Genomic DNA, 26,116 nt, shown 5'->3' with positions numbered 1-26,116 from the left:
CTGATTTTTTTCTTTTTTGTGAGTGTGTGAAACAAAGAGATTGCTGGGGATGTTTTGAATGAAACAAAGAACAATTCTTATGTGAAACAAATTATAAAATGTAACTTATGTACTTGTACAGACAGAACCAGAGTTGATTATGTACAAGATTGTATGTAGTTCTCTAGCTATGGTGATCAAAAATATAGTCTTCACTTGAAAATCTCCTAGTAGAACTGAACCAAGAAAGCTTGTCTAAATTCAATTTTGTAAGTTTGCTTTCTTTACCAATAGAGAGTGTTATCTCATGACTCTTAGTCTCTCACAACACTGATCAGCTGTAACGTATGAGCATAACTACTTCAGCTTGCAAAGGATATTTCTGTGTGATCCTCCTCCATAGAGGCTAGATGTCACTGCAGAATTTCCTCAGGTAGAATAGACATCACATACTATAGAGAAGTAAGAAACAAAACAAATACAAGGCAAATCATCAATACAGTGTGTTTGTACTACAACTATATAGAAACTAAATAAGTGAAAAGTTTTGAAAATTCCTATCTGTCACTAAAATACATATAAAGCATATGATATACCTGTGTATAACAATATTACAATCAGTATGGCATCACTAGAATATTCACTCACTGGTTAAAACTTGGTTAATGTAATTGAGGTTATAAATTTTTGTCTATTATTTAATTATTAAAATCTTAGAGATAATAATTAGTTATTAGTGCTTAAATTTATTTATTGTAGAAGGTTCATTATTCTGTTTTAGTGCTTGAATATTTACATCAGTATTATTAATGAAACAGATTTACATTTTGATAACTGCTTGTATTATCAGGTTCATGTGATTGGAGAAAGGTACAAAGAAATTTCTCGAAACAAGACAGTAAGACTTCCTTCAATTATGAGGAACTTTCTAAACTTTGGTCCAACACAACTACTAACTATTCCATTATCCGAAGGAGCAGTTTTCTACAAATTGTTTTTGTCTGGACTTCAAGAACTGTGGCAAGCATATTCAATAATTATTGAAACACGAATTTGTCGAGGAGGTGCTCATGGTAGGTATACATATACATTTAGTTAAACCTATATAAATGTTATATACTTATTTGGAAATTTTGTGTTAGACTTACTTTGTGAGAATTATGCTTGTGTACATTGCAGAAGGAAATGTTATTTCTTTCAAAACTTACCTATTACTGGCTTAGTGATAAAACAAAGCTTCACAATAAGTTATTCTTGCTGTGCCCACTGTGGGTATCAAAATCTGGTTTTTAGCAATATAATCCTTTAGAATTATTATTGAGTAACTTTTTAATATGAGTTCACTGCAGTATTATCTAACTTTTTTACTCATTCAGATTTATTAATGATGCATTTTTATTTTTTCACTCAAATCTTTAATTACTTATGAAAATGCTGTATTTCCTTCCGCTGAGTTTACATAATTTGTTTCATTGCAAATGTAAATTTTTTTGATGTGAAAGTTTAAAAGAATTAAATGGGAAAATTATGGCAGATCTCTGTACAAAGCTTACAGGCACACATAAATTTCTATCACCTACTCTCTGTCATCCTTGATACTGCACATGTAATTTTCCTGTCAGTGTAACCTAGGTAATACAGCACATTTGCTCACATAATACAACCCTTGAAACCAGATGTAAAAACTTGACAAGCAGTTTTTTGGATTAGAAGTTGTTTACCCCAAAATATAAAGAGACATATAACTTGCTCCAAAACTCACTATATAGGTGACTTGTTTAGAATTATTTTTTTTCCCTTTATCTGCACACATGTGTGTTCTGCCATATGCAGTATTCAATTGTATACAAACTTTATATTGTATAAGAACAGTAGTTGTTAAATCATATGTTTTATGCTTTCTATTTACAGTGTTTTGGGTCAATTATATTTTGTCATATAGCACTACTTCAACTTGGAGTCTACCTAACACTTACATAACCACATTTTATCAAAGCTGATAAAACACACAACTTTTTTTGGAATTGTGAGCAACTCAGAATAACTGCATAGACTTCTCAAACATTTTACAGGGCTCTGTAATCCTAGTGGACATAATCAGTATTATGAATGTCAAATATCTGTTAAAATGCTGTCAGGTTCTGTGGGCAAGTACTCATTCTATCACTTTATAACCTTGTCATATTCTGTGAAGAATTAATCTTTTGATGGATCAACTTTCATGCTAACAAAGCACTGACTGTGAATTAGTCTCCTCATCTTGTGGTCTTCCAAACATTTTTGTCAATTTTTTGTTGCTTAATGATAGACACTTTTGCAATCTTTTGAATCACATTTTATTGCTTCTCTGGTCTCTGGCCATTGCAGTAATTATCTTGTCCCTGGATTGATCAAGAAGACTTCCATACTGTGTTTCATTTGGACCCTGGTAAATATTTTGTTCAGTATTTGCTAAATGTAGTTCTTGATTTGTCAGCACAGCTTTGTTTTTCAACAGCTGTGACTTTTACAGTTACAACAGTCACTTTTATGGGTAAGTCCTGCAACTCAGTTTCCCATCCAAATGCTTCTATTCCCACCTTTTCTCTGGCCCATTGATCTAAATGTAGGATTTACTAAAGTGACACATATAATGAGAGGTGGATATTTTTTTTAAGTTTTTTGTGTAATGAAGTCTCTTAATCCCTATTGTCTTCTGGATTGGGACGTTGCTTTAATTTTTACGGTTTGGTAAAAAGCCCTTTTTTTGACAATTAAGCACTTGTGGTTCAAGTTTTTTCCAGAAATATATAATTTTTCTGCCTATATTGGCTTTTATGTAACATCATTACGGCTTGTGTGCTTTTGTTGTTGACTGAAATATATTTTCATGAGGATTGCTATACTTGTACTGAGATAGAATCATTATATACATAAAAAGAAACTGTTTGCTTTAGAAGATCAAAGCAGATTTTTTTGTATTGTTCAATATACCTATGGAAAATATTTTTTTTGTGTCCAGTAAGGGTATTCTACAGCTTTATCACTTACATAAGATCTTTCCAAATATCCTGCTACATATTATTTACACCAAATTGGGAATCACCAACTTTCTCTTCACTTTCATGATACCTTAACGTGTTGCTTTTTATTTGTATTAGTTACTGTGTGTTATTAGCATGAGAGTAGTTTTTCCAATTCCATTTCACAGCCCTTGATGTATTTTGCTTAATTAGCTGTAAAAGCAGGACTAGCACAACTCAAGTACATCTGTCTTCCTATACAGGATACCTCCTTTATTAGTATTTGTCAGTGTATTATGTTGATAATAGTGAATATGCCTTTCACACTAGGTCTTTAGACTGCCTGGTGTGTCATCACTGTGGGACCAGCAATGCGATGTTACTGAGTGCATGACAGATCATGTCTCCTTCCAGTAATCTTGTTACAAAACTACCAAAAGCCAGCAATGTTACCCCTGTATGTTTAGTTCTTTGTGTTTCATGAAATTGTTTTTGTTGGTTTGTTTTTAGATCTGATGCCCTTCATTTCCAGGAGTGAGAGAATCTCTGTGCTTTTTTCTGGCCCTTCCTCAATTTCAGTGTGGTCTTTATAAATGTAATATAATTATGGTATTAAATTTACAATTAACTTGTGAAATATAATTCAAAGGATTATCATACTGACCTGATTATAGGGTGATTTCGAATGTAAGGCAATCCCCTTTTTCTAAAACTGTGGGATAGAAACAAAACTGAGTGTCATAATGTTCTTTTTTTGGTCTACAAAATCACTACTACAACTGAATATCCTGCAAGTTGATTAATTGCAGGAAACAGTGATGACCTGGAGTGAACATTTAGCACACATACATAGACAGATGCTATCTTGACATCCAAGAATGTGGCAAGCTAGAGTAGAGAAAGGGGCCTGTGGTCAGCCACAGTACGATGACTATGAATTTTACAGCCTAATTATTAATTTAAAAAATCCTTATAATTGGGTCAATTGCTTATCTGTAATTAACTGTTTTCACTCTTCTACTCACAAAAAGTGGGTGTAGAAAAGTGTGACTGCATAAGGTTACTTGAGTGAAAGGTGCACATAAAGTTATCTATGTGATAAAAGATGATTAGCACAAGAATTTTGTCATTACACAGAATGAGGTACATGGTAAATATTTTGTGTTCTCATAGAGAATGATACTTTACAAGATTACTGATGACATGAGGTAGAAAGGAGATAAATGAGTATGAAGTAGGAGAGAAGTAAAAATTATTTAATTCTTAGCACAAGCAAAAATATATGGAGCAAAATTGTAGTACAGATGAATATTTCTGTGAAGTATATTTTACTGTTAGAGTAACTATTAAGAAAATAGTGTCATTGTTGTAAGTTTTCTGCAGTAGTTTTCATGTATGGGAACAATATTCACATATGTACATGTTCCTTTTTTTTTTTTGTTGCAACAATGTCACTACTAAAGTCATTGCTCACACAGCTGTTGGGACGTGTTTTATTACAAATATATATATATATATAGCTACATGCATCAAAAAGATATGATGCATACATTTAGGGAAATATAATCTCTATATTTAAGAATCTGTGTAATAATTAATAACTTTGATTAAGAAAAGTTGGTGGTAAAGAAATCATTAGTTCATAAATTAAGTCACAGCAGAACAATAATAGTGTGTGAAAAGTACTATAAAAATACTCTAAAGATAGTGAAGTGAAACAACAACTTTGAAATGAAAAATAAAAATACAAGGAACTAAATTATTTCAATTGTACAGATATTAACAATTTTTTTGCATCTTATAATCTTATCTGATATAGTTGCTTTTAAGTCTTTTATGTCAGAATACTAAAGTAATTAAACTAAGCACTAATAATTAGTACATTTCATTTGCTTTTTACTGTTGCAAGAAGTATGTAAGCATATATGTTCACCTGAAAGTATTTGATCTTTAAAGCTACATGCTTGTAAAAAGATACATATTAGATATCTTATTGAATGCGTTTTGGTTATTTCTTTGTTATCCAGGCCAGGGTTAATTACATTTGTTGTACCATGGAGTCATGAAGACAAGTCCTATAATATCAGGTATTAACACATCTTTTAATGTATTTATAAAGTGAACATGAAACCTCTGATATTATTAATCATTGCATCAAGTATTTGTGACATATTGAGGCTATTCAATATTCTTGATGTTTATTATATTGACATTTTTATTTAGAAATGGCATTCAAATAGATACTAACTTTATCACCACTATTAGTTATTTTATTGGGTATTTCCTGGTATGATTAGTTATGCATGTTATAATCTCCAAAAGAACAATTTTAGTCCAATAGCTATCGATCAGAGGTAATTATCCAATTTTGTATCCTTACTGACAAACACTACTTACTTTCTTAATTTTAACAGCAACTTATGAAACATGAAAGAACTAATACTAGAACAGGATTTGCTCTAAATATGGGTAATGACAATTGTGGCTAATTATTAGATTTGCTTAGACCTACATTCAAGTTTAAGTCATGTAAGTGCTACAAGGATAGTAATGTGAAACAAGAGCTTTGAAATGAAGAACAGTGATTTAAAAAACTAAATTTATTAGTTGTACAGAAAATAGTAATTTTTTGCTCCTGAAAATCTAATTTTGACAATTTATAGTCTTTTATGACAGAATATTGAAGGAATTAAGTTAAATATGTCCAGTATATCAGACATTGTGACAAAGGAATTGAAATACTAGTGTAAATGCCATGTACAAAAGCATAAAAACTACACTAGCCCTAAAGATGGGTCTAAGACTGAGGTTAAAGTTATCCATAACTGAATACATTATTTTTTATGCAAATCAGCTAAATGTAAGTTTTAGAATTTTATCTGAGTATACTTGAATAAAGATGTATTAATTTTCTAAGTTATTGAAGAATTGCAGCTGTAATATTTGCATTTCACACTGAATTAGGCTTCTACCTGTAAATACAGAACTCTTATATTAACAGCTTGCCATGTGAATGAATTTTCAAATCATGTAAACAAGAGGAAGGTAGGGCTCAACAGAATTTACAATTTATACATCTTAGAAAATAGAATTACTAATAGTTTTGAAAGAAATTTGTAATTCAATTAGAATTTTATGATAAAGCAATGATGATTGAGGAATTTGTAAAATACATTCATTAATCATTAATAACAGTCATATGATACTTTTGTAATGGTTAATACACTTAATTTATAAAAACACTCAGCTATAAGAAACATTTTTAACTGGTAGTACATATGGATTGACAGTCTTTTAACTCTTAGTAATGAACAAACCCATCTTATGTTTCATCTTGATGATAAGTATGCATAATGTGTTGGCCAAGTTATAAGTAATTTAACTGTGAAAAATATTAAAGTTTGAGAAGTGACCGAGTTATGTGTAAATTAAACTGATTTTGGTAATTGTAAATTAGTTTGCTGCATTTGATTGTTATTGGAAGTTAGTGCAAAACAAAAGCTGGGTTTTTCCAGCCTTAATGTTTAATCTGCCTACATATGTACAATATTCTGTTAATCATATGCATTTGGATTTGTCAAACTGTGCATGGAACAACCTTGTGTAGAGACTTACATTCAAAATTTAACTGAACAACTTTATGTTCAAGTATGTCAATAAACTTAGTATCAAAAGGAAATATTTAAGTATATTCTTAACCTCCACTTCTAAGTGTCACGTGGTGTATCTCAAGCACTACATTTCCCCTTATTTATATTCTTTCTCCATTATATGAGTTGCAGAGTATCCAACCAGTTAAAAACAAACTATAGATAGTAACCAGGCAGCCTATAAAATTTGAATCTCTTCTTGACTTGCTGAGATATCAATGAATTTTTCAAACCCACCAGAGAAACACCTTCTATCTTATCATAATATTAGGGTAATTTTTAAAACAGCTACTATGTATTTAAAGGAAATTTTCACAATCAACAGAAAAAGCATCTTAAATGTAGTAGACTCTTATATTTTTGTTTGTTTAATTTTGGTGTTCAGAGTCAGTAGTTCACAAGTAAAGCTTCTTGTGCTTAGACTTAAGTCATTGCTCCAAGCACTAAAGTAACTTTTTAACCATTTATACCTTATTTAGGAAACCAGATGAATTATAGTGGTGTTTGGGATTTATTTTGTTGTGCTTGATATATTTTGGTATTATTCTATGATGCATATTTTAAATGTACATGAATTATGTTTTTGTACAACCAACATTGTCATAAAAAATATGGTTAATAAATAACACTATCTATGTGTAAATGACCTCAACATTGAAGTTCCAGACTTATTCTTTATATGTTTCTCATTTACTCTTTAAAAAAAGTTAGTAAAATGTAAAAATTATAAACTTATCATGTGAGGTGATAGGTTTGAATGAAAAATTAAATAAAATGTCATTTGATCAACTTACACTGGTTGCATTGTGTGATTGTAAATTGATTGAGAAAAGGTCTAAAATACATTGTAAAGCACTAAAGCAAATGTGAAAAGGTCATATGTAGTAGCTGTTAGGATAAATTATTGTAACTGTGTGTTATAATATATAGTCATAATAGAAAAATAGTATTGTTGATTTATTTCATAATTCCTAGTTTTTCATTTCATTGTACATTGATGATTTTGCCACAGTTAGTGTTAGGGTAGAGAAAATAAGAGATAAAATGTAAATATATATTAGAAGATATTTTGATATTCATTTGGGAGTTTCAATAGTTTATGCAAATAATTTATAAAACTAAGATGAAATAAACATATTTTTATCCTTAGTATGAAAATCATTTTTCTGTTATATTGACTCAGTAAAATCCTTGTAAGTTCCAAGACAAATCTTTATTTAAAGTAATTTATTAAAAGTATAATTTTTTTTCTATGCAACAAAATTGTCATATTTATTTAAAGCTTGTCAAACTTTTGTCTGGAAGAAACACGTAGTACAGTCAAAGTTACAGTATGTAACGCTTCATGGTCACACAGTGGTTACTAAGTCACTTAAATTGATCAAGCCTATATACAGAGGATTAATTAACTTTGTTGTTTTTTCTGGCTTGTAAAGCTGCTAAAAATTCAACCCAACTTTGGCAGCATTAATTAATTGTATGCCTCTGTAGTGAATTGTTTTTGAGCTGGGATCATGTAGAAACTTTTAGCCAAATGTTGTTCATTAATGTGTTGAGAAAATGTACTTACTTTATCATACCTAATCTGACATGATAATCTGAAAAGTTACTTATGTAAGTGTAAGTTAATATATTCAGAGGATGTTTTAATGAGACCATTTTAAATTTATAATTGTTGTAGATTTGCAGCATACAATATAATAGCAAAGATTTTTTGACTTGCCTTATATATACTTGCTTATTTTTGACACCTCTGTCAATAATGTAAATGCACTTCTGATACAGTACTTCCCTCTTCTCACAAGATTAGCTATTCTTATTTACTGCTTTTCCCTATATACAAACACAAGTGTTTTCTTTATGTGTGTCATAAACCTTTTACTGATTCCCTACTGGAATCAGTTGATTCCACTGTGTCTTTAGTGTAAATCATCATGCCTCACCTGTCTACCAATAGAAGCATGGTACACTCACATACGTGACTCTTTCTATACACACCTGTACTAAACTATCACTTTTCATTTGATAGTGCTTGTAATACATTTGCTTTTCTTAACATTGAAGCATGAATTATGAAGTCAATGCAGCCACTTCAGCTTCTCAATTTCAACAGTCACTTTATCACAGGCTTGAGTTGCAGGTAACCTGAAGGGAGATTTTTCTACATTTATTAGCAGGAGGATTGACTAAAATACTGTACATCATAATTAAATAGTCAAGATTATAATACAAAATACTCTCTAACAGTACCACTTAATCGGTACAGTGCTGTATATTTTTGTTGTTATAATGCCTGCATGGCTTCCTTTTGTGGCTCCAGACTTTTATCTTATGGTAATCTAGAGATCACTCCCCTTCTACTTTCACCAGTTGGGTTCAAAAATCATCATTTGATACAACTGGGATATTTCTTCTTGTCCCCTTCCCACCTTAATTTATTTAGATTAACTTCTCATATCCACTGGGTTTTTGCCTTTCACCTGTGACTATTCAAACTTTGGTGCAACTCTAATACAGGATAAGTCTCTTTTAATACTTTATTGTATTTCAGAGGCCAATCCTTCCTACTGTCCTTACAGGGATCATGTTCTGTAATGAGTGGTGCCTCACCAGGTATTTTTTAAATTTGCACCATAAGCCATATTGACTTCCACTTTGTCCTCCATGGCTTTGCAATCTCAACATTGAGATGAGATATTTCACAAAATCACTTGTAGGTGAATAATCTCACAATTTTTGCTTCATAAATTTGCTTGTGCCAGCTTGTATCACCTGTAGATTTCATGGGTAAAGCAGAAGGGAATATTTGCTTATCCCTGCCATACCTCGATTGAATAAATCTCTGTGGTTTGCTACTCAAAACAGGGTTTTGTGATTACACTTTCCACTGTCTGAGGTTATGATGTTCCTCTGGACTCTCCAATGCATTCTTACCCCCTTTACTCCTGGTAAAGTATGGAAGTCTTTACCATTTACCAGTTCCAAGCCACTGGTGTGGTCAACTATAAAGGCATCCATCTATGGGTTCTACAAAGATGGCTATAACCATTCAGTGCAAAGTAGGGCATTGGTGTTCTGCAGATGTAAATGATGTAATATTTTCCAACTTGCAATAATCAGTACAATAGAGTGAGACATCAAAATGCAGTTCACCCTTTCAATTTGGAGCCCTCTTACTGAATGTCAGTTTCCTGTGGGTAGGTTTTGGATTTAGAGTGAATCAATCAACATAAGTCCTCATACATGTTTCAGGTAGTCTATCTTCCTCCCTCAATTTCCTCCATATGTGTTGTGGGTCACAGTGGGGGTATGGGGATTGTTCCAGTTCTATCCTTGACTGTCCCTCATTCTCTTTTCTTATGGAAATGTTATTGCCATTTGGATGGTTCTGAACTGTTTAACAGTCGGGGAGTTGATTCCATGTGATAGACATCCTTTCAACACTGGATGTCAAGTTGCTAGGCCAGCAGCTCAGAGCTAATTCTTGCATCATACTCAGTAATCAGAGTGGTTCTTAATTCCCCAGTTCTACAGGTATATATTTACCTAGCTCAGAAATGGTATTGTTTCTCTCTTCTGATTTGATTGTCTCATCTACAAAGGTATTCTTCAGATGCTTTTGGGATTTTGGGAGAAGGTACATCTATTTTTACCTCACACCATTCCTTCTTCCTAGTCAATGTGGGAATCTATCTAATCTTTGAGTGGAGGGAAGTGCTGTATTGGAAGTTAGAATTTTTCTGCACTGAAAATGTATTTCTGATAGGTACATCCCTCCCCTCACACACCCAACCCTTCATCCACATACACCTCTGGTGCTTATGTTTGCTCCCAAACTTTGAAGTGATAGTTTAGTAGAGGTGCACAGAGGGAGTTGCATGTTTCTTGAGTGTATTATGCTCCCATTGATAGAGAGATGACATATGATGACTTACATAAATGACACATTAAAGTCACTTGATTCTAATAGGAAAGAGCAGAAGGCTTGTGGCATGCATAAATAAAAACTTTGCATATAAGGGGCAGCAAAGAAGAGTTAGTTTTGTGAGGGGAGGGAAGTGCCTATCAGAAATACATTTTCATATGAGAAAATTATAACTTTTGATCCAGTGATATTACTAAAAGTAATTTATGCTTTCTAGGCTGGGCATGGGTGCTTTGACTCGGGTCACTGCAACACTTCAGTTTCCAAAGCCAGCTAAGTCGGATAACCGTTTGCCACAATTACACATGATTCTGGATCCTGAATGTAGCTATAATATTAGATGTGAGTTTTCTGTCAAAGAGAGCATAGGACAAGTATGTATTTTTTATTATTATTATTATTATTATTATAACAACAATTGAACTTTATTCCCTCCATGTAATGATTTTACTGTATGTATTTAAAAAGATGTATAATAACATGATGCACTTGTATTACTTCATAACAGATGTACACCAGTTTAAAAGGCATTTCTTTAATTCTTTAATCTTGTGGTATACTAAAGAATACATGATGCAATAAGGGAAAGTTTTTTTTTCTTATTATATGCATTTCATATACCTCTGAGAAATATTATTGGAAAAATATCACAAAAGATAAATATGTATTTCTTTTATACTATCACTGTTAGTTCTGTTTTGGTGCTTCTGTATTATGAAGCATACAATAAAGCATTATCTAAGAGAATATTTTTTTCATTAGGTTAATTTCACATACCTATATTAAATGTAATGTAAGAAATATATAAGAAAAATTAATTTGAACCCACTTTTGTTTCATCAGTTATCACTGTATATTCTGTTTTGGTATTTTTGGACCATGCAGCACACAGAAAGTAAGATAATGAACATTTGTAGTGACTTTAATAGAACCATGCAGCTAGGAAATGACTTCATGATCCTTGGGTTTAAATGTCATTTTTATAAATCCACAAATCCTTTTTTAGAAATCTATGTAATCTTAGTCAGTAGCAGATATTTGCCTCCTCAAGTTTTTTTCTTAGCCTTTGTAAATTTATAAAAGTATGAAATAACTGTGAACCAAAACCTATAAAAAAATAAATACAAATTTTGTGTTTTGTTAGGAAATTTTTAAATGAAATTGTTAAGATAGAACTTGTAAAGCAAAAGTACTGAAAATTTAGAACTCTTCTTAAGTATCTGAGACCTATATTATTTGTTAGATAAGTACTGCACACCAAGTAGTTACACATCTGTGGAGAGAAACTACAATACTAATTAAATTGAATAGCATGATGGAGAAAAAAAACAGCTTCTGTGACCTTATCCAGTGGTATTAAAATTTGGGTACAGATATTATGGTTTATTATTAGATCATACATTGGATAATAGTGCATTAAACCAGATTAACATATACCACTAGTCATTAATACCAGCCATTGTTAGCTGAAATTGTATAAACATAGATAAAACATGATGGTTAAAAAACAAAAGATATTGCTGATAAATTATAATTTTTTTACTTATGATTGAAACATTGTACATCATGATTAAATAGTCAAGATTATATAAAACAGAACACTCTGTAACAGTAACTACTTAATCAGTACAGTGCCACTGCTAAGGATGAAAATACATGTTACAAGCACAACCCTGTAATCAGAATTTTACTACTGGCTGTGCTGGCAGCATGTTTAATACTCTCTTTGTTTATGTTTTGCATAACCAGATACAGACTAATACATTAACCATTTCCATATTTATTATGGTGAGAGTGCATGTCATCATGTTTTGTAAACTTACATTCAAAATTTTATAAAACTATTCTTTTATGAATGTGTGCTCGTAAGTTTGGAATCAAACTGTAGTTTGTAACCTAAATTTTAGTATTATATATTATTTAATAATGTAATGTTACATTATTATATTATTAAATTAAATAATATTGTATTATAATATTAATAAATAATATTAAATTATTGCATTATTTAATAATGTAATAATTTAAAAGGTGAATATTGATATTTTGTGTATCACTTGTTACATTGTCTCATGCATTAACTCAGATTCTATTTTCAGCATCGTAAAATGTAAAGTATACAGTTTTTAATGAATTAGAAACTCAAATTACCAATACTGAAATGATAGAATATAAAATAAGAACTCCCTACCCTTTCTATTTGCTGAGATATTCTAGTTCATATCACTGTATGCCTACCACAGTATGTTATAATAGCATATGAGCATTTTGCTGATGCATTACATTTACTGAGTGTGTAATTAATTATTGACATCAACTTACATGTTTATATCCACCTAGTGGTGAATTTAACATACATAAATTATGTGTAAAACATAAATTTATACATTACATTAGATATTTAAAGAAATGTATTTTATTTTTGATCCTTAAGAATATTGTACTTTTAAGTCCAATATAATGCTTAAAATAATGTATTGATAAGTTGCTTTAGTTTGAAAAACTTGTATTATTGATTTTGCATTTATATTATATCTTTGCCAGTGTGTGACAGTATGTTTATGGAAGTTACATATTAGTTATTCAGTATTATTTTAAAATAAAGAAATAAAATAGACTAATATTTCATAAGGAACAAATTTTTAATAATTGACTTGTATAATTTTATATTTGTGTTTTTCTGATGTGTATTATTATATTCAGTAATGTATAAATACTCTAGATTTGTTTATAAAAAATCTAGCTCCTGTAATGTACACAAAATATAAAGAAGTACTTGTAAAAGAATAAGTTCAGCTGCATGTTACCTGATTATTTTTAATATGGAATAGTCTTGTTGGGTTTGAATGATTTTAACAGTTTTAAATTTGTAAACACAGGTTGGCTATTTAAGTGTGAAGATATAAATGAGGGGAGTATTTGTTTCATAATCCTAACTACATAGGAATGTGAGTCAAGTATGATCCACTGATTAATGCTCATGACTGTGAAGCTGAGGTTCCACAGTTTTAAAGTTCTTACTGCTGTAATTTAAAAAATCATACTTGGTACTTTGGAGTCATGAGTGTGGTATAAATGTGATAATCAAATCTTACACTTCAGTTTGACAAAAGTAACCCAATAGTTTATGGTGGGTTGTGTTGACTAGCTGCTTTCACGCTAGTCTGCTTCATCAAAATTGGAAATAACTTGCACAAATAACCATCAGAGAGCTTTTCATGAAATGCAGCAAACAAATAAAAGCATCTTATGTAAAAATGTACATAATTTACTTGAGATATCTTTAAAATGTGTAGAGAACTAATTCTTTTGCTAACATTTTTTTGCTTGTGTTTTGCTTTAATACTTTATGTCTAGCACAGGTAATAACTCACTGTATGACTTGGCATGGCCAAGTAGTTAGGGCACTTGACTCACAATACACATTTCACTGGTTCAAATCCACTTACCAAACACATTCATCCCTTCAGCTGTGGAGGTGTTATATTGATGGTCAATCCCATTTTTTGTTTGTCTTGAGTAGCCCTAAAGTTGACTAGCTGCCTTCCTTTTATCATTTCTGAATCAAGAACATCATTTACAGATGGTCATTGAGTAGCTTTGTGCAAAATTTACAATACACACTTAATGTGCATTACAAAGTAATAAAACAGTTTAACTGTGTAACATGAATACTCTCAGATCATTGCTGAGCATGTCTTGCAATGTAGCATCATATATTATTTTGCTGAATAAGGTATGAACCTATCTTACAGAATTCTATCAGTGCAGACATTGTTCACATCATTTATGGCTTTCTTACTCAATAGCAGTGGACTAAGTTCATACTATTGAGAAATAAACCCATTTCAATACAGTAGCCATATTGCAATTAAGATGACTGTGATGATTATGTTATCAGTAGCATCCTGTTCATTATATCCAACAACTTGGAATTTTATGGACTTAGTGGATGTACCAATGTACAGTCATGAACTCTCACTAAAGTTCTTTGTAATGAACTTGTTGCCACGTGTTCCTTTTTTTCAAATCATGTTTTGAAAAACGAAAAACCAAGAATTGCCTTGGTTTTTTAAATTGGAATACTATTATGCATTAGCACATCCATTTTTATTCAAATTCTTTGTTACTTTACTGACATTAAATGGGAGTATGAGTAGGTGGGCTGAAAGGTATTAGAGACTCAGAACATCTTAGCTACATATAAAATTATTTATCTTGAAAATTCTTGAGATTGTTTTCTCATGGTATTTTTATTCCATTTGGATGACTATTGGAACATCTAACTTTTATGAACTTTATGCAGTAGTGAACAATAGGATTCATATGAGAGTTAATTGTGAACATGTCCATTACTAGGTGAAAAGTACTGTTGTAATAAAGGTACTTTGATAATATAGTGTGTCTGCATACATATACATACATCTGTAAGGTACTTTTGATTTTGGGCCCAGCATGGCCAAGCGTGTTATGCGTGTGACTTGTAATCTGAGGATCGCGGGTTCGCATCCCTGTTGCGCTAAACATGCTCGCCCTTTCAGCTGTGGGGGCGTTATAAAGTGACGGTCAACCCCACTATTTGTTGATAAAAGAGTAGCCCAAGAGTTGGCAGTGGGTGGTGATGACTAGCTGCCTTCCCTCTAGTCTTACACTGCGAAGTTAGGGACAGCTAGCACAGATAGCCCTCGAGTAGCTTTGTGCGAAATTCCAAAACAATCAAACAAACTTTTGATTTTCAAATACTGAGAAAATCATAAATCAAAAATTCAGCTCAAGTATTAATTTGAGTAACAGGCTCCAATCACAGAAGCTATCTACTGTTTCATGAAGTATATATATCTATCTCTATATAAATAGATAAATATAGACACACTCTCACACACTCATATACAAGGTGTCCAAATAGAATGTACCAAGAATAAAGTTGAATAACTTTATTGTAATTTGAGGTAACAAGAAAAATTGAATATAAATGTAAGTAGCAGTCTTGCAGGTTTTGTTTTGTTGTATTAATTTTTGTTTTGTTCTTGGTTCTTCGATGAACAAACTGTTACAGGAAATTTGTATATACACAAGTTATAACAACTGTTGATTCTGCAACTGTTAGAAATTCTTGTTTGTTAAAAAAACTATCTATTAAGAGGAAGGTTTATCACCCCACTTTGCTCAAATTGTTAAAGTGTTTTCAAACAAATTTTTCAAAACATTGGATGGTAGTCATTTGATTTATTCCTTTTAGATTTTCATCTTGGTTTTTTTTTAAAAAAACAAAAATCTACCATAGCAAACCAAAAGATCTTGAAGAACTGAAACATTGAACTTGTGAAGCTATGTTATTCATCCCTGCTGCTGTGTTGGAAAATATTTAACTCAGAATTTAAACACAAAATTAGATTAGTTATAGCAAATGATGAAAGACATGTAGAACTTTATTAATTATTAAAATGTTTCCTGTATTCATTTTTTGTTATTATCTCAAATAGAAATAAAATTATTAAACTTAATTTTTGGTATACTCATTTTTGGACAAACTGTACCTTTAGTATAAAAGATTGCTTTTTAACTGTCACATGAGCATAGGATCTTTCAGATTCTTATCCATCTTTCTGCTGATTTAGCTAAGGAGAGAATATGTGTAACAAATTCAGTTTTCAGGCTGGTTTCTTTCTGTGTTGAGTAAAACAAAGCAGATTCATTACTGTCATGAAGAAGACAAGTCTTGCTATTGAAGTTTCATCCTTGTTTTACCCTTAACTCTATTACTCTTGCTGATCATATGAATCATCTTACACTAATATTTAAGTATGGTTTATTTTAATTTTCAACTAATAATATTAGAATATAGTTGTCCTTTCCATTTGTACCATTAGCCATTATGGCCCAGCATGGCCAGGTGGTTAGGGTGCTTGACTCATAATCTGAGGGTGGAAGGTTCAATTCCCTATCACACCAAACATGCTTGCTTTTTCAGCCATGGGGGGCATAATAATGTAATGTAATTGTCAATCCCTCTATTCATTGGTAAAAGAGTAGCCAAAGAGTTAGCAGTGGGTGATGATGACTAGTTGCCTTCCCTCTAGTCTTAAGCTGCTAAATTAGAGACAGCTAGTGCAGATATCCCTCATGAAGCTTCACATGAAATTTCAAAAGCAAACAAAGAAACAAGCAAACAATCATTATTTTCTTTTTCTTAACAAATATTTATTTTTCTCCAAGTTCATACCCATTCTTGGCTCTTTCATTACACCATCACCAATTGCTACACCTGTAGTTCCACATACTAGGTCTACAGTAATCTGGCAACTGTGTGCTTGGTTTACCTTTGAAATTTCCAGCTTTTTATTTAAGTCTAATTAATTGAGTACATATTTTGTTAAAAATTATCTAAAGATGTACTTTAGATAAAAAACAAAGCAATCATTGAACTACTAAAATACTTCTGTGCTACTCTTATCTGTACTTAATAAATTTAATTTGTTTTTGTTTTTACCTTTTCGTGAGCTCCCCCCTTCCAGTTGTATGGCAGTATGTCTGCAGACTTATACTACTAAAAAACTGAGTTTCAATACCTGTGATAGGTAAAGCACTGATAGCCCTTCATGTAGCTTTGTGCTTAATAACAATGAACAACAACCTTTTCTTAAAAGTACATTGGGCTGAGGTGAAAATTGTTTCTTTTCATTGAATGTGTTTCCAAACAATAGATTAAGCTTTCAAGTGTTTTTATCTAAATTTAATGCTACTTAAGGAAAACAATATTATTAAACATTTTGTATACAGATTTACAGTTAGTAGAAGTTTAGTTATGTGTACAATGTAAATGGGTCATCATGCTGTTAACACTACAACTCATGTATTCTTATAACCTTGTTTTAATAATTATTGTGTCTAAATTATTTAGTATAAATCAGTAGATTTATTGTTACAGTTTAAGCTGGTTATTTTGTTGAAAGCTTAATAGAAAACTTTTTGTTATTTGAACTTCGCTTAGAATGGCTTGGGTTAATCAATTTGATTTATATGTATGTTTTGTTAATTTTTGATTTGTTATCTGTATTAAAACTGAATGCTGTTTCCTATTGTTTACTTATGACTTCAAAAATATTTGTTTATAGTGTTAATCACTTTTTAATAATAGTTTGACTTTTGCTTACATTTTGTTTTATCACAGTTTATCAAATACTATGGTCTACTTTTACCTGGATACATGGTGGCAATTATCATGTTTGCTTTTTGTAAGCAACTTCAATGTATCAATAAAACAGGTAAGTTTCTTCAAGGTTATGTTCCTACTTTTTTAAATTTCAGTACATCAGTAAATTATTAAAGGATAATTTTCACCACCAAAATATAAAAATAATATTCATCTAATACATAAATACAACACAAGCACTCTTATTAGCAGGAAGCTAACTAAAAAGGCATAAAATTGCAATAATTACAAGTGAAATTTACCACATTTCTGGCTTTTGAAACCTCTAATAGAAATTTTAGTACTTGCAAAAAAAGAGTGTAAGATTAAACCATTTGTTTCATGGGTTTCAGGACTCTGCCCATCTCTTCTACTGTCAGCACAGCAGCTCTCATCATTTGTTAGCTTGGTGATAATACCAGTTGTATTATATTACTGCTTGACGTAAGTCTTTTTTTTTTAGGGCTGTTCTGTCAGTCAGTGTTTTGTAATTATACCAACTAAACCTATAAACACTGTTTATAACACATTATAATTTATTATAATGTATATTAGATTATCAACCAATAATATTATAAGTTAAACTTATAAACAATGTTATCTATTTTATCATGCCTTATATTATGTCATCAGCTAGTGTTGTGTAAATAAATGGTACCAGTTAAACTTATAAACATTATATTAGTCTTTTCTTCATAACCATATAAATTATTGTCTTCTAGTGAACACTGTCAACTAGCATTTATAATTAAGAAATGTTCTTATTTTATTCTACATTCTTCAGTCAACTTATTTTCTGTGAATGAATGACGTTAGGTAGAGTTAATGGTAATCTATTTATCTACTCTAGTTTATTGTAGCTGTTAGATTCAAATAAGATCATAAATCACACATGGCTGTAGAAAGGAAATATATATTTGGTGTGATTGTTATTTTAACATAGAAGTAATGCTAGAACCTCTTATAAGAAATACCAGCATGATAAAGTTTTGTATATTTTTCATACAGTTGTCAATTTTTTTGCCCACATGCCTTTTATGCAGTATGTTTATGTATCACAAGTTTATGCTTGACTTGGAATATATTTAGCCATTAATTCTGAAATGGAATATATATGTACATAAAAAACACAAGAATATCAGATTTTTTTCCCTTTCTTTTATTAATTTCTTCTTTCAGTTTTATTTGTTTTTGTTATAGATTCTCAGAATTTGATTACTGAAAGTCTGTAACAAAAACATACAAAACAGTAGAAGAAGTTAATAAAAAAAAAAAGAGAAAAGGTCTAATATTTCAGTGTTTTCATATTCATATCCACAGGTGAATCTTATTGATAATTTGGTTTTATATACACTGCTGGCCAAAATCTTAAGGCCAATGAACATAAAGAAAAAAATATGCATTTTGCGTTGTTAGACTCAACCACTTATTTGAGTAGAACTTCAAAATATGAAAATAAGAAAAGGGAAAATAAGAATAAAAAACTTTTGTAGCATTTGATAGGGAAAATGTGAACATTATGAAATTAGCCTAAATACTAGCTGGTCAAAAGTTTAAGACTATACTGAAACAAAGCTTTTAAAATGTAACAAAATTTAGTCATTTGTGTTCAAGCATTAGCATTGGCAACATCTGTGTTACATTAGGTAAAAACATGGAAAATACTAAAAAGTTGACAAATTTTTTTTGTGGCAGAATTGTTAAGCTGCAAAAGCAAGGTCTCTGTCAATGTGCTATCACTGGTGAGATTGGGCATAGTAAAACTGCTGTTGCAAATTTCTTAAAAGACCCCGAGGGATACAGAACAAGAATTTCAAGTGGTCGGCCTAAGAAAATTTCACCGGCGTTGAGCAGGAGGATTCAACGAGTCGTCCGGCAAGACACCAGTAGATCGTCAAACCAGATTAAGGCCCTTATGGACACAGAATGCAGCTCAAGAACAATAAAATGGCATCTACGAGAGAAACGCTTTAAAAACTGTAAACTTTTTCAAAGGCCATGCCTACTTGCGCACCACGAAAGAGCTCGGTTAAACTTTGTTGAGAAGCACGAAACATGAGACGTAGAAAAGTGGAAGAAGGTTTTGTTCTCTGATGAGAAAAAATTTAACTTGAATGGTCCAGATGGCTTCCAATGTTACTGGCACAGAAAGCATATCCCACCAGAGACATTTTCTACATGACACAGTGGAATAGGTCGCATCATGAACTGGGGTGCTTTCTCCTTCCATGGAACAATGGAGTTTCAGGTTATACAGGGGCGTCAAACAGCAGTTTGCTACATTGGCATGTTGGAGAGAGCATTCTTATTGACTGAAGGACCCTGCTTGTGTGGAAATGATTGGATCTTTCAGCAGGACAATGCTGCAATTCACAATGCTCGCAGGACAAAGGACTTTTTCATGGCAGATAACATGATTCTTTTGGACCATACAGCGTGTTTGTCCGAACCAAACCCCACTGAAAATGTTTGGGGGTGGATGGCGGAAGTCTATAGAAATGGATGTCAATTACAAACAGTGCATGATTTTTGTGAAGCCATCTTCACCACTTGGAATAACATTCCAGCCAGCCTTCTGCAAACGCTTATATCGACCATGCCAAAGCAAATGCTTGCAGTTATTCGCACTGATGGCCATGCAACTCATTACTGAGTCCTCTTGTTGGGCATATCTCACCTTGTTTAGGACTTCTTTTTGGTATGGTCTTAAACTTTTGACCATCTTGTATTTAGGCTAATTTCATAGTGTTCACATTTTCCCTATTATATGCTACAAAAGTTTTTTATTTTTATTTTCCCTTTTCTTATTTTAATCTTTCAAAGCTCTACTCAAATAAGTGGTTGAGTCTAACAGCGCAAAATGCGTATTTTTCTTTATATTTACTGGCCTTAAGATTTTGGCCAGCAGTGTATATATGTATGTTGTTACATAAGTTTAAAATTTATAGTAATAAACAATTCATTCAATATCCAAAACTTTAAGTTGTAATGAATGCTTACCCTGTATGTAATTAGTTCTTCAAATATAATATTATTAATAGAATGCTTTGTAGTTTAAATAAGTCTTAAACATAGGTAAGTATAACTGCCTCATTAATCTTTTGTAGAAGAAGGTCGAAACATTGTTCGCTCCTCTACGTAGAAAATTTTCTCAACCCAAATGAGCCATTTTTACATGCATATATCATATTTGCTTCATTTTTACTTTTAATGTATTAGTTTCTTATTGTTTCCTTGCAAAGAATACAATATTTTAGTGATTTGTTCAGTGTATTTGGAAATGTGTTGAAATAAAATGTGTACATTTCAGCTTGTATTGAAAGAATTTTGTGATTTATAATTGTACTACTTGTATAAAGCAAATTGCACACTAGTAGGTTTACCTCTTTGTTAATTTGCATAATTTTATTTTATTTTATAATAAATAATTTAAAATAAAGAAGTTCAGAATTTATATTGGTATATACTAGCCTCTTTAAGTTATATCATGCATAATTATTAATTAATATCAGTATAATGCAAAAATAAAAACTAACTTGAGAATAACTATTTATTGTTAAATATGACATTTTAATGTTTTGCTTTGTGAGTTTTAACTAACTTAATAGTTTGGAAATGGGATAACAGTTACAATTAGGAAATTCTGATCCTAATTATTACAAAATTTTGACCATAGTATTATGTCATCATCAGGTAATATTACCTAATAATGACTCATTGCTATGGGTTGAAATTTTGTAATAATTAAAACCAGCATTTTCCTAATGTTAAACTTGCTTTTATCTTATTTTTGGAATTACTTAATCAGTAAGTCCCTCACCAAATGGTGGGTGGTTGTGACTAGCTGTCTTCCCTTTTGTTTCACTGTTAAAATATGTAACATTAGTAACATTCAGCAAGTATTAAAAAATTTATTCTCTGTTTTTTTACATTTACAGGTCATTCAATTTGCATATTCCACTGGTGCCATCTATTGACGATCTGGTTTTACAACAGCGAAAAATACATTTTTTGGGTCTGAGAGTTTTCTTGTATTTAATTGCGTATGGTCTAGTAATTCTACAGGTGTTGGTAATATCTTCACTTGTCATTCTGTTTGGAGCCTTACATCAGTTCATTATGAGAAAGTGAGTGTATTTTGGTTTTTAAGCATTTTACTTTAAATAAAACATTAATTATTAATCTAATGTGCACATTTGAATTGTACTAAATCAAAACAAGATAAGATCAGTTAGCATCATGATAAAACAAGTCATTCCAGCTCTTCAATTTTGCTGAATGATAATAAACATTTATATTTAGTAACATGACATAAAATGTAAGAACAGCAAGAAACTTATTAGTTCATCTATTGGAGTATTATATGGCCAAAAGCTTTATCATTCTTTATATTTCCCAATTTTTCCTGAACAAGCTCAGAATTAATGTGATCAATGATTTATCATATTTCCATATTGCAACTGTGCAAGATAAAGAATATTGTTTAGATCTTCAATTGACTCGTAATCTGAGGGTCACAGGTTCAAATCACCGTCACACCAAACATTCTTGCCCTTTCAGCCATGGGAGTGTTATAACATGATGGTCAATCCCACAATTCTTTAGTAAAAGAGTAACCCAAGAATTGGCAGTGGGTGGTGATGACTACCTGCCTTCCCTCTAGTTTTAAACTGCTAAATTAGGAATGACTAGTGCAGATAGCCTTCATATAGCTTTGCACAAAATTCAAAAACAAACAAACAATCTTCTTTCATAAGTCTAACTTTTGTATTCATATTCAGAATTTTATCTTCATAACTCCTTCATGAAACCACTTAATTTATAAAGCTTCAAAACTTCAGTTACTGAAGATATGAAGGTGATAAGGTGATGCAGATTTTATTGAATTGTATTTTATAGTTTATTCCAAGTATATTTAGTCAGGTTTAGACTATAAGCAAATTCTTGCCCATTAGGTTATATTGAAGCATTTTATTACCTGTTTAATATTCCTAATATGCTCCTACAGTGTTGTCAGAATTAACTTGTGTACATATATAACTTTATTTATATTGCTTTTGAAATTTTATATGTTTATTTACTTGTACATGTTTTTTTCTTACTATGAAGGTTTTCACAGACAGAAGTAGTACCTTCTGTGACTGAAAAGAAGCCAACATTTGATCTAGTGTTTGTTGTGGCCTGTAGTGTTTTGGCAGCAGTGTCTTTTACAGTAGCTGGTGGACTAGGACTGATTGGAGGTTTTTTCCTGTATCTTTTCAAGGTTGGTTTAGATCAATGCATGCTTTCTAACTGGGTGAATGACTTAACCAAGGGTTAATAAAATTAGAATCAGGGTGAATGAGAATGATGGGGGTAGAAGAGTATTATAAATTATGTAATAAATTCAAAAGCGAAAAGTCATTAGTTGCTATTATTTATTGTAATTGTAGTTTGATGTTCATGTAAGTCATACTTTTTTTAATGTTTTTTCAAACTGGGGTAAGTAAGCTGTTGTGGAAAACATAGAGGTGAATAATGATACTGGAAAAGGTTGAAAAACACTGGATTAAATAATTATAATTTTTGTGTTTAAAGAAATGTTTGGTTTGTAAATAGTTTAGCACATACATATTTTTCAAAATCCTTTAAAATGTTTTGAATTTAGAAAAGAGAAATAATATAATTGATGTATGTTAAAATTAATTTAGTTATTTTTATTTTTAACTAAATAAATTACTAATATTTTATATAACTGTAAACTTATTACTGTATTCTGAAGGATAGGTATCTTCAGAAATACGAAAGGCAAATGTAAATATAATTAATAATATTATGAACAAATTAATCTTCTTCCTAAGTTTAGTTTTTAGATATTTTATTATGTACTATTAGTTGACATAACAATTTTTATGTATCGTAACCATTTTTAGGATATTAACTATTGATCATCTAACAATGGACTGTGGTAATGGGAAAGTGCCTGTAGTAATTTTATAGTAGAATTTATCATACAGAGTCAAGGATACATATATTTTTGGAATGATCATAAATTTCTGGTGCAATATGTTAATTTTTGTGAAAGTCAGAGTTTCTAATACTGTAGATATAGTCAGTAGTTTTGAAAAAAAAGTCAGTGATTTCCACTAGCATAGATAGTGAAAATGCATAAATTAAGAATTTTGAATATGAACAACTAATTAAAAAAAGACCTTATACACAATCACTTTCCAATAGTTGACTACTTTCTTTCAGAAGGATGAATGAAAACACATTTTATTTTCTTGAATAAGAATAGCCAACTATTTGAAGGTACTTGAGTTTTGGGTCATTTTTTTTGCTAGGCTACTTTTTTCTGACTTTTGATTCCCTTTCTTGTACCTTTTCTTTGTGATGTAGTTTTTAGGGGTATTTCTTATACATTTAGCATCTTCACCAGCCATCTCTTTCTGCCCTTGAAATCAGGGAACCTCACCAGCTTTCATATCATATGCAGTCTTATGGGTTCATCTCTTCTCTTTTTTTGTCCTCCTCATATTATTCATGTTCTCACCCTCTTTATAGGTGTGGCTGTTATAAATTGTAGTGGTTTCTTGCTAGAGTTTGGTCCTGGGTGCTCTACTATCCCACATTTTTATTGCCTCTATTCTGGTGAGGTACAGTTCTGGATACATGATCTGTTTGAAGTATCTGGTCTCAATCTATCATACATGGAAAACTCCAGCCTTAATGATTGAGTGGTTATCTTACCTGAGCCCTTTCGATAAAGTGATTCCTCCATTCTCTGGTGTCTTTAGTAAATTCACTCCCACTAAATGTGCATCTTATCATCTGTTATTCTCCACTTCTTTTTTATTTTTATTGGTGTCCAAATACAGACATATATTTTGCCAAGGATGCTTTTTTTGTGGTGTTGTTCAACATCCTATTATATATTTATTCCACATTTCCTTTGAATAAGCAACATCTTGCTTTTGTTTAGTCTCCTCCTGCACTATTACCTATAGATACAAATTCAGCTTTATCCCAGACTGCTTCAAAATTTTGGTGGCTTGAAAGAATTGTACTTTCCCATTTTAGGGCACTTAACAAAAAAATTTTCTTACCATGAGATTCCTCTTCATCAAGTAACTTATCAACTTCCAACTTGCCTGGTTGGATTATATGCTCCATCTGACTAGTTTTATCTTATTTGGGTAAGAACACTTTTCTTATTTTTATATTTCTTCCCATTATATTTGTCATCTCATAGCTTCTTTTGCCTCTAAACATCAAGATACTCTATATGAGATCTTGTAGATGAGATTTCAGGTGACCTCTGACACACTAGTGCTCCATTACTTACACCATTCTCACACCTGGTCTTTAGTTCATTTCTAGTCATCATTTTCCACTCTTCACAGTGGCTATGTTCATGAGTTGTTTGTGTTTTTCCTTTCATTATTTAGGCTCACAGTAACCTTAAACAACACACATATATATGCATAGTTCTGTATACATTATGATGATTATGAAACCCACCAAATGACAAGTGTTGCCTCAAGAAATACGTACTCAAGATCTGTAATTACCAATGGAGTATGAAAATTAAGTCCATCTTCACCTGCTCAGTGTCAGCTGTTGAGATAGGGTTTTCTGCAAGACTGTTTTAGCAGTGTCTATTTTAGGCCATTCTTCACTTGATAAAATAAAAAAAAAATTATAACACCAAGTGTTTGCATTCCCTCTCTCCTAGTTTGCACTTACTAGCTTTAGTTGCAATAACCCATTGCACTCTCTTCAGTGTGATTCCTAATTCCAGATGACTATGCCCATTGACAATATTCCAAGCATTTATTTGGAGCTCTTTCTACACACAATTATCCCACCTTATTTCTTTAAGTAGAGTATAAAAGAACTCTTGCTTCTTCAGCTCTAAACTGCTGCAGAAGTTGAATAGAGTTCCTGACTGGATGGTGCAATTCCATTGGTCAGCCATAGTTTAGGAAGTAAGGCTCGAATGTTACAGAGTAGTGTGATAGAGAACATCCCATTACATTATGAACCAAGCTATTCCTGGTGGTCTGTCCTCCCAGGTGAGTCTTGTGTTTTCCTTAGGACACAGGTACGAGATGCTACGAACCACACCCTACTTTTGTAGTAAGTATTTTACATATTTCTCCATTATGGAATGATTTGATTTATAGTCCTCACTGTTTGTCTTTAAGATACTGAAGTGTCTTATGATTGAGTGACACATATGAACTATCAAATGATTCTTATGACTTTATTTTTTGCTCTCTCATTTCTGTTTCATGACGAGTATTTCATGATTGAGATGGATATAGGCTCCTGGTAAGTACTGCCTCACTAAGCTATCTCCCATCTTGTGGGTGTCACACCTCATGGG

At 31.4% G+C, this 26,116-nt stretch overlaps 2 protein-coding genes across 2 annotated transcripts in view; both read left to right on the top strand.

The window, feature by feature from the left end:
- Positions 1-10,473, top strand: part of PGAP1 (GPI inositol-deacylase) — an 84,308-nt gene extending 73,835 nt beyond the window's left edge. Inside the window, exons 15-19 of the mRNA XM_076458805.1 lie at positions 830-1,052; positions 2,052-2,130; positions 8,696-8,771; positions 9,183-9,244; positions 10,398-10,473. Of these exons, the coding sequence (XP_076314920.1) occupies positions 830-1,052; positions 2,052-2,130; positions 8,696-8,771; positions 9,183-9,244; positions 10,398-10,473 (516 nt within the window). The remainder of the gene's footprint in view (positions 1-829; positions 1,053-2,051; positions 2,131-8,695; positions 8,772-9,182; positions 9,245-10,397) is intronic.
- Positions 5,018-26,116, top strand: part of LOC143225126 (GPI inositol-deacylase-like) — a 38,825-nt gene continuing 17,726 nt past the window's right edge. The window contains exons 1-6 of the mRNA XM_076453973.1: positions 5,018-5,068; positions 10,774-10,930; positions 17,728-17,821; positions 18,102-18,192; positions 21,687-21,875; positions 22,858-23,011. Of these exons, the coding sequence (XP_076310088.1) occupies positions 10,781-10,930; positions 17,728-17,821; positions 18,102-18,192; positions 21,687-21,875; positions 22,858-23,011 (678 nt within the window). The 5' untranslated portion in view covers positions 5,018-5,068; positions 10,774-10,780. The remainder of the gene's footprint in view (positions 5,069-10,773; positions 10,931-17,727; positions 17,822-18,101; positions 18,193-21,686; positions 21,876-22,857; positions 23,012-26,116) is intronic.

This window comes from Tachypleus tridentatus, chromosome 9 (genome assembly GCF_004210375.1).
Source record: "Tachypleus tridentatus isolate NWPU-2018 chromosome 9, ASM421037v1, whole genome shotgun sequence".
NCBI classification, from domain to species: domain Eukaryota; kingdom Metazoa; phylum Arthropoda; class Merostomata; order Xiphosura; family Limulidae; genus Tachypleus; species Tachypleus tridentatus.
Note: the sequence above shows the minus strand (reverse complement) of the source record. Positions and strands in the feature narration are given on the sequence as shown.